General features: G+C 64.4%; 5 protein-coding genes across 5 annotated transcripts; 2 read left to right on the forward strand and 3 right to left on the reverse strand.

Moving 5' to 3' along the window:
* Window positions 1–1305: 1305 nt before the first annotated feature.
* Window positions 1306–2648, forward strand: EMIHUDRAFT_252081 (hypothetical protein; the record flags this gene model as incomplete). Its single annotated transcript, XM_005789822.1, has 6 exons — window positions 1306–1381; window positions 1554–1793; window positions 1915–1987; window positions 2049–2091; window positions 2328–2520; window positions 2602–2648. The coding sequence occupies 6 exons, from the start codon at window positions 1306–1308 to the stop codon at window positions 2646–2648; spliced, it is 672 nt and encodes a 223-aa protein (XP_005789879.1).
* Window positions 2649–2740: 92 nt separating this feature from the next.
* EMIHUDRAFT_460502 (hypothetical protein) lies at window positions 2741–4002 on the reverse strand (the record flags this gene model as incomplete). The annotated part of the gene is made up of 6 exons (XM_005789823.1): window positions 2741–3035; window positions 3117–3196; window positions 3271–3370; window positions 3413–3489; window positions 3619–3680; window positions 3738–4002. The coding sequence occupies 6 exons, from the start codon at window positions 4000–4002 to the stop codon at window positions 2858–2860; spliced, it is 762 nt and encodes a 253-aa protein (XP_005789880.1). The 3' UTR covers window positions 2741–2857.
* A 275-nt stretch (window positions 4003–4277) lies between these two features.
* EMIHUDRAFT_122384 (hypothetical protein) lies at window positions 4278–5060 on the forward strand (the record flags this gene model as incomplete). Its single annotated transcript, XM_005789824.1, has 1 exon — window positions 4278–5060. The coding sequence occupies one exon, from the start codon at window positions 4278–4280 to the stop codon at window positions 5058–5060; it is 783 nt and encodes a 260-aa protein (XP_005789881.1).
* Window positions 5061–5463: 403 nt separating this feature from the next.
* EMIHUDRAFT_252084 (hypothetical protein) lies at window positions 5464–6756 on the reverse strand (the record flags this gene model as incomplete). The annotated part of the gene is made up of 5 exons (XM_005789825.1): window positions 5464–5724; window positions 5909–6034; window positions 6115–6248; window positions 6336–6471; window positions 6745–6756. 5 exons carry the CDS (start codon window positions 6754–6756, stop codon window positions 5464–5466), a joined length of 669 nt encoding a protein of 222 aa, XP_005789882.1.
* Window positions 6757–7394: 638 nt separating this feature from the next.
* EMIHUDRAFT_252085 (hypothetical protein) lies at window positions 7395–8243 on the reverse strand (the record flags this gene model as incomplete). The annotated part of the gene is made up of 3 exons (XM_005789826.1): window positions 7395–7586; window positions 7759–7821; window positions 8115–8243. The coding sequence occupies 3 exons, from the start codon at window positions 8241–8243 to the stop codon at window positions 7395–7397; spliced, it is 384 nt and encodes a 127-aa protein (XP_005789883.1).
* Between the last annotated feature and the right edge of the window lie 642 nt (window positions 8244–8885).

Below are 8885 nucleotides of genomic sequence, written 5' to 3' on the forward strand. Positions count from 1 at the left end.
ACGACGCGCTGGCCAGACAAACGCCTCGATCTTCTTCGGCAGCAGCTGGTCCTGCGTGTCGCCGTGGCCCAGCTCGCCGTAGCGACCATTGCCCCAGCTCCAGACCTCTCCATCGGCGGTCATTGCGAGGCTACTCATATTTCCGGCCGAGACAGCGACGACGTGCTGGCCAGCCAACGCCTCGATCTTCTTGGGCAGCAGCTGGCGCTGCTCGTCGCCGTGGCCCAGCTCGCCCCTGCCTCCACCGCCTCCACCGCCCCAGCTCCAGACGGCGCCGTCGGCGGTGATGGCGAGGCTGTGGGTCTCTCCAGCCGAGACAGCGACGACACGCTGGCCAGCAAAGGCCTCGATCTTCTTGGGCAGGTGCTGGTGCCAGCGGTCGTCGCCGTGGCCCAACTGGCCTTCGCCTCCAAAGCCCCAGCTCCAGACGGCGCCGTCGGCGGCGAGGGCGAGGCTGTGGTTGTCTCCCGCCGACACAGCGACGACGCGCTGCCCAGTGAAGGCCTCGACCTTCGTCGGCTGCCACTGCTTCTGCTCGTCACCGTGGCCCAACCGGCCAGAGGCTCCAAAGCCCCAGCTCCAGACGGCCCCGCCGGCAGTGAGGGCGAGGTTGTGCGCATCTCCAGCCGACACGCTCACGGCGCGCTCGCCGCCCAGCGCCGAGGGGAGGCGCGTCGGCGTGTTGAGCCGCGTCACGCCCTCGCCGTGCCCGAGCAGCGCTGGAACGTAGGACGGCGCAGAGCCGCACGACGAGAGCCGCCCCTCGCCGTCGATGAAGTCGCTGTGCCGATAGCCTGCCACCCTGGCCGGCGGGTTGGACTCGCACAGCAACGCGGCGAAGCACAGCCTCCGCACGGCGCAGCTCTCGTCCTCCGGCTGCACCGGCAGCTCATGGCCGCGCTCTTGCGCCCTCAAGCGGATGCCCTCTACCGCAAGCGAGGCGTGGAAGAGGAGCGAGACGGCCGCGACGCGAGCGATGTCGGCGGGGTCGCAGCGAGAGACGACGCGCACGAGGAGGTCCGTGGGGAGATCGAGGAGGCGGGTGGATGGCGGCGTGTCTGGCGAGGGAGCGGCGGTGGCCGCCGGTGCGAGGCGGCGCGAGCGGCGCGGCGGGGTGGACATACACATCGCGAGAAAAAGAATTCACACAAGCAACTCTCTCTCACAGCAGACAGGCTCGACACAGGTGCGAACTGGCGCGTGCTAGAAAAAGAATTTTATAGGCGCCAGTGCCAGTGTCGTGCGAGAAAAAGAAACTCGGCTGCCGGTGCGTTTCTTCCAAAATCGGGCTTGCTTGCGTCTCGCATGCGCGTCGCCTCCGTCCTCCCGTCAGCCACCGAGATCCTGTCTTCATCGGCGGCGAGCGCTTGCTCGTCGGCCGGTCGCACGAGGACAACTTTCCGCCGCAGATCACGACTCTGCGGGCCAGACGACCAGGGGGGGGGGGGGGGGGGGGTATCTCTTATTACACTTTATGTGGTCTTATGACCCCTTTCAGTGACACGCGGACTTCACGCCACAAGGGCAAGACGTCCGTCCCACTCACTGCGCAGCGGGCCTTCTGCTCGTGATGGTCGTCTGGTTCGATCAGCTCGACGGTGCCGTCGATGCGTGCGCCGCCGCTGGCATTCCATTCTGCAGCCTGTGGGTCTGGTTCGGCTGGAGCAGCGTGCTCAATGAGGTGCGACACTGGATAACAGATCATGCAGCACGGATCCTACCGATTGTCGACCGCGCGTCGGCCACGTGGGAAGCGAGCTGGGCCTCCCGCGCTGCCGCGTTTACTGCCCTCGGTGCACCAAGCCATAACCATGGTGTGAGGCCTCCCCACAGCTCGCGTCGCACCCTACTCCCGCGCCGCCACAGGTTTACTGTTCCTGGCGCAATCTCAAGGCGGCGTCTCCCCTCATGAAGTCGTCGCCACGCTCTCCCACAGTCTTGAGACGATGACCTGGTTTGCTGGCTCGGTGCTGCGGCTGCCACGGAGGTGCCGGCCTCTACTGGGCGAGAGCTTGTGAGCTTCTGCTTATCCCCGTGGCTGCGAGCAGGCACATGCTGCCCCTGCTCGGCGGCACACGGCTTCTCGCGCCGGTCATCCGTATCACTGCGGGATTGCTGCCGGGCCAGGCGCAACCGCCGCCTCGGCCTCAGAGAGAGAGAGAGAGAGAGAGAGAGAGAGAGAGAGGGAGAGAGAGGGAGGGAGAGAGAGAGAGAGAGAGAGAGAGAGAGAGAGAGAGAGAGAGAGAGAGAGAGAGAGAGAGAGAGAGACCGTCACTTCCCCTCGCGGTTGGAATGGCTGACCTCTCTGAACAACGGATGGTGCGCAGGCGGTCTGGGCATCCCTCGGCGTCTGCCTGTCCGACGCCTTCGGCCTCACGCCTAGCCACCTGCGCCTCTCCCCTCGCAACCTCCTCTCCTCTGCTCTGGGCGGCCTCACTAGAGGAGGGGCAAGGGAGGTTGACGGCTCGCGGCCTCCGATGGCACTGTGGCTTGCCGCAGCCGCGGTGTGGTGCGGCGCCGGTCTGACTCTTGGATGACAGGGATGGCTGGAGCGACATGAGTGGTGGGGGTCGTATCGCGAGATCGTCTCGCCGGCTCGAGATTTTTTAACGCTCTCGTCTATGAACACGTATGCGTTAATTCGTTAAAAATATAATAAGGGAGTAGTGTCTCAACGTCAAGAGCGTGGGATCGGTTCTGCATGAATGGCATCAGCGATCAGGGTGGAGACTGGAGTCTCGTCTCTCAATGATATGAAGATTACCGCGTACTATTTCCTCTCACACAAAAAGGCCGCGGGCGGGGGGAAACGCCGCTCAATTTAAGGCACAAGGGCCCTGAGGGGCTCTCCCCTTTCTCAACGCTCAAGCGCTCTCCCAGCAACCACGCGGCGCAGGAAGCCGCCCGCCACCGGTTCGGACTCGCTCAGCCGCAGCCCGGCGGCCGTCACTAGCGCGGCCACATCCTGATCGTACGCGCACGTCGCCGCGACGGCGGAAGTGCCCCGTGTGAAGGCGAGCGCACGGCTCACGGGCCTACGCGCCAGAAGAGCGTCTGTAAGCTCGAGCCTCGACTGCAGGGGCAGCGGACGGCAGCGTGGCGGGGGCGACGCAGACCCGTCGTCGTGCTCGAGCAGGACCACCTCCCCGCCCGGCCGCAGCACCCTCCGCACCTCGGACAGCACCGCGCCAGGCGCCTAGCGGGTGCGGCTGCGCGGGTCCGGCAACACCAGCTAGGCAACACGCCGGGGAGCCGCTTCTAGCGGCGCGCCTCAAAGACGCACAGGCCGAAGGTGTCGACGACGGCGTCGAAGCTGCTGTCGGGGAAGGGCAGCGCGGCGGCGTCGGCGATGCGCAGCGTCACGCGCGGCCTAGCAGGCGCTCCCTCATGAGACCTATCGCGCCACCCTCACTCCCTGCACAGCGGCTCTGGCGGGGGTTTGCCCGAGCGGCAGATCGCCGGCTCTTCGCCGCGCCAGCTCGAGCATGCCTGCGTGCGGGGTCGGGGCGGCGGAGCTCGGAAAATGAGACGAGGACCGCTCGCTCTGCGGAGGGCGGTGCGGGCCAGTGACGGAGGAGACGCGCCGGAGGAGGCGTCGATGCCGGTTAGGGTGCGGACGATCGCTGGCTCGTAGAAGGGAAGGTTGAGGCCGGTGCCGACGCCCAGCTCGAGCACGTCGCCTGTACCCAGACGGGAAAGACTGAATGGCAGTCGGCGGAAACAGCCTCGGGTCGCACCAGCGTGGTCGCCGTGGGCACGCGTCGCCACGCTCCTCCGAAGTGAGTCAAAGCCGACCGCACGGCTCACCAGGCTGTCGGCGTAGGCGGCGTCGTAGGCTGACGCCTCGGCGTCATAAATAGCGGCGGTTGTCGGCGACGCGGCCACGGCTTGTGGCGGTGTGGCGATGACTGCAGCTGCCGCAGCGGCGCAGAAGCAGCGCCGGTCGGCAAGGCTCCTCGATCCCGGGCTGACGGCGAGGTTGAGAAGTGAGAGCGGGAGCATTCTTCGCCCGTCAGTCGCCCCGCACAGCGCTTTCTTTTCTTTCGCGTTCTTGAAGTAAGAAAGACTACATAATTTTAAGTTTGGAAAATGTAGCAATGAAACTGAAAAGAATCACGCGCACTTCAGCCTGCGGCATTTCCCATGTCACCTTGAGCGACATGCCATGTCCGCCTTGCTTTTGTTCATAACATCGTCTTCCTCGCCATCCTGTTGCGTGAATCCTACAGCGCGTGGAAGCGATACACACAAGCGCTGCTTGGAATCGGCACGGCGGCATGCTCGGTGGCATTCGGACTGCCGTTCTACGCCATGTCTCTCGCCTCCTCCACGGCTGCGGCAGCCTACTTCACCGGCTCGCGGCTCTCTGCACGCCGAGGCTGAACGACCACGTGCGTCCGGTCCTATGCTTTGGCGACTCGATCACCGAGGGCTACCACAACATTTGGCCTCACAAAACCATCGCGCCTCAGCGCACACTTCCGGCCAATGTCAACAGTCACGAGCACGCCGCGCTCCTCTGCCACCCGTACAGCATACGCCTCGGCTCGCTGCTGGCGGACGACGTCGGCGACGGCGCAGGCGGCTACAAGGACTCGCTCCGCTACGCACGCGCACGGGCCTACTCGGGTTGGACAGCGGAGGAGCTGCTGCCGGTGCTTCGCCGCTCGCTGCGCGAGGGTCCGTGGCGCTGCGCCGTCATCATGGCCGGCTGCAACGACATCCTCTGGCGGAACGCGAGCGCGGCGACGACCCTGACGCACCTCGAGGCGCTCTACGCCGCGTGCGACGAGGCGGGTGTGCCCGTTGTCGCGCTGAGCAACACAGAGGCCGACCTCGGCGAGTTCTTCAGCGGTGAGCAGCTCGCCGAGCGGACGGCCGCGCTGCGCGAGGTGGCGGCGGGCGTGCTGCAGATGCGCTCCAAGCGTGCTGTCGCCGACGTGCGCGCCGCGCTGCCTCTCGGCGCGCAGCATTTTGACGACGCGCTGCATCCGTCGCCTGCGGGTTCCGACCGGATAGCGGAGGCGGTCTTTCAAGCGATCAAGCTGCACGGGCTGTAGCTGCCTTCCACACACACACCCAGGTGCTGCATATGTGAGAACGCCATGTGCGCCATGTACCATGTTACAATAAATTACCCTGTCGCTAGCTCAGAAACACCACATATCTAGATGCACAGTCACACGAACAACCGCAATATCATACGCTACAAGACAGAGCTCAGCCGGACAGTTGGACAATTCCGTCACACACCTCAGTCTCAGATACTGCGCGTCGCTCCCCACGCTCCAGCGCAGCAGCACACGACACAGCTCACAGGGCTCAATACACAACACACCGCGAGAGAAACACCGCTCACCGTCTGCATGTGCACATGTACATGTTGCCTCGAACTGGTCACATGCACATGCGCCGAGCCGCCGAGGCGACCCACACCCTCCCACACCGCCCTCCCCGACTCGGTCACCTCGCCCTCGCGGCCGGACGGTCGCGCCGCCCTTTCTTGGCGCGTCCCCGCTCGCTCCTCGGCACCGGCAGCGGGCGAGGCGTGTGCCGGTTGGTGCGCGAGTGGCGGTCCGCCACGAAGGTCGCCCACGCCTCCGGCTTGACGAGGTGCCGGAACCCCATCGCAGACACGTACCCCGTCAGCATCTTTGTGTGCTGCGACGACTCGCAGCCCGGCGCCGTGTTCGAGTCGATGTGCACGCGCACGACGTCGACGCCCTGCCGACGAGAGAGGGGCGTGTCTGGGACGGGCCTCGAGGACGTGTCTAGCCAGAGGCGGAGACGGAGGCGCCTTCTCGCTCAGCTCCTGCGCCGCGTCGAGAGCGAGCTCGACCTACAGTCAGCATGCGCGAGACATGCGCGAAAAGACACGTCCTGCAGCAGCTCCTTTGTGAGGCTCCACCTCGCGCAATAGCCGGGTCTGCAGCACCGGAACTGTCTGCAGCGACTCCTCGCGCCGCGCGTAAAAGTAACGTCCGGCGTGGCCGACGGAGACGACGCAGACCACGACGGCGAAGGTGACCCGGTCCTGCGGATGCGCGAGAGGACGGGTGGCCGTAGGAGTCTCTGTGGTGTCAGGCTTCCGGAAGTGCGTGGAGTGTGACTCACCCTGTCGACTGCCGAGTCGGCCCCGACGTGCACCTCCACCTGTTGCCGACTCTCGTGCGCACGCTTGGCCTCTGCCACCAGCCTCTCAAACGAGGTCCCTTTGCCAGTTCCATCGCGCCAGTTCCAGACATCCACTTGAGCGGCAACAGGAGAGCCGACTGCTCCGCCGACGCTGACGCCGCCACCGCCGCCGCCGCGCATGACTGCACGCAGGTGCGCACTGCTATCTCCCACTGAATAAGCGCTGGACGGCGAGGGGGCTAAGGGCCGCAGGAAGGCCGCGGAGACAGCGGAGAGGACAAAGTGCATCGCAGCAAGGTTCGAACTTTTTCCGGGGTACGGGATCTGCTGCACGGCCTAAAGGGGTGAGGGTATGGTGCTGACCGCCCAAGACTAGCCCTACCATACCTCCAAGCAGGTCTGCCAGCAGGCGGGGGGGGGGGGGGGGGGGGGTTATGGTCTTGAGCTGGGTACCTGGGTTGGCCGACGCTACCATACCAAACCCCGCAAAAAGTTGCATGCAATGCAACCCCTGCCTAGACGAGTACAGCTAAAGAGTACCCCCGCATGGGGAGCCCCCGTGAACATCTTCAGCGTGTGAGCCAGGAAAAGGGTTGAAAAAGTTGGAACCCTGGCCTGCATATAAAAGAATTTAAACAAAACAACTCTCTCTCACAGCAGACAGGCTTTTTAGACATAAAAGAATTCCACTACGCCACAGGACCCGCCGGCGCCGCCGTTGCAGCTGCCGATGCCGAGAAATGTTGAGAGGGATGTGTGGGATGAGAGAAGTCAGGGGACGTCTGAAGCGGCGAGCAAAACTAGTTGTGATCTGTGATCTGTGAGGGTCCGCCCGCAGGCGCATTTTGTATACCGAGGCGGTGCCCGGTGCCGAACCTGTCGGACCTTGAGACAGCATTGTAGATCCCTGGGCGAGGGTGATGGCGTCCCCGTCGGGAGGGGCTGTCTGGGGGGGTGCCCTCCCACCGTCACCTCACCAGCGTCCCGGTGAGTACGGCGATCAGAGCTCCCCCGGTCGTCGCGCTAAACCGTACCCCGCCGAGGCGGGCCGGATCCACGCGTTGCCAGACCGCCCCGTTGGAGGTAGACCGCTCGTCTAGCCAATCAGCCTTAAGCGAGCGGCCTGGCCGTTGGAATGGCCGAGAAGGGGAGGACGACTGTCTCTGACGGCGAACCTCAGTTACGAGCCGCCCTCCCCTCGAGACGCGAGGCCAGCGCACTTGGGGCCGAGAGCCCCAGCGTGCACCGCCCCACACGCCTCACGCGGCCTCTGGCTGGAGCGGGATCGCAAGCGAGTCCCCCTGGCCGGCGCGCGTCTTCCGAGCAAAACTAGTTGTGTTTAAAGCCATCTCGACCTCGTCGTCCTCGTCGTCCTCGCGCATCCGCTCGCGCGCACGCGACAGGTCGTCCCACAAGAGGACGCATCCCTCGCCGCCGGCGCATCCTTTGACCTTTCGACCGCCGAAAAAGTCTTCCCGACACCCCCCCTAGGACACCCGCCCTGCTCACTGCACACTGAGGGAGGGTGTAGAGGATGTAGAGTGTAGAGCGCTGTAGAGCTGTAGAGATGTAGAGCGCTCTGGAGCGCTGTAGAGCTGTAGAGCTCTACATCCGCCGCGTGACGAGGCGCCTGCGTTGTAGAGCGATGTAGAGCGCGATTTTGTTGTAGAGTTTGTTGTAGAGGCTCTACAGCCAAACCGCCGGGAAGGCAGTGACTCAAAGAGGTCGAGCCGCGCTAATGGGGTGTCTCCGAGCTTAGTGAAGCTCTGATGGACAGCCCTGACTATCCCTGACACATAGAGAGTCCCTCTGACGGCACACAACACCCTATAACTGCGTCATGACCAGCCTGCCATGTGTCGCCGGTGCCGCATTCGTCGCTGTGCTTCTTTAGCAGGCGGTGGGGACTGTCGGCTGCGAGGACGGTCGCATTTGCGCGAGGCGAGGCGAGCATTCAGACGCGTTGCATGCGCCATGACTCGCGCCAGCGCGTGCGGGAGCTCCTGGCTGAGCGTTGAGTCCAGGCGAGTTGCGCTGGCCACTATCGCTACGCCGAGCCGAGCTGACGCGCCGAGGCGCCGGCCAGTCGCAGCCGTGAGGCATGCCATAGCAGCAGAGGCACCTGCCACCCATTGGGCGGGTAGACAGAAGGCCAGGGCAGCACTGGCAAGTGCAACGCGCCTCATGTCGGAGAGCGACCGTGCCTCGTTCGCCGCTTATGATGTAGAGTTTGTTGTAGAGATTTCACGTTGTAGAGCGCCTCTACATCGCTCTACAACGCAGGCGCCTCGTCACGCGGCGGATGTAGAGCTCTACAGCTCTACAGCGCTCTCCAGCACTCTACATCTCTACAGCTCTACAGCGCTCTACACTCTACATCCTCTACACCCCCCTCCCTCAGACTGCACACTGGTGACCCTGTGAGCTCCTGTGTGTCTCTCGCGAGTCGTGTGTGGCTCGCCCCTCCCCAATGCACCACCAATGCATCGCGGTAGAGTCCTCTCAACTCACTTGTTATATGCACACACTCGACACACAATATGTCACCGAGACTCGGTATATACACAAAATATGCGCCTGCGGCGGACCCACAAAGCTCACAGCTCACATATGTCGAATAGAGGGGCTATCACCGCCGCCACTGCTGCTGCTGCCACTGTCTACTCGCGCCGCGGGCCGCGGCGCCGCGGCCGGAAGGCCCTTAAAGGGCGCATTGTGCTCTGTTCCGGACCCGCGCCCTCGCTCTGCAG

This window comes from Emiliania huxleyi (genome assembly GCF_000372725.1).
Source record: "Emiliania huxleyi CCMP1516 chromosome Unknown EMIHUscaffold_1244, whole genome shotgun sequence".
NCBI lineage: Eukaryota > Haptophyta > Isochrysidales > Noelaerhabdaceae > Emiliania > Emiliania huxleyi.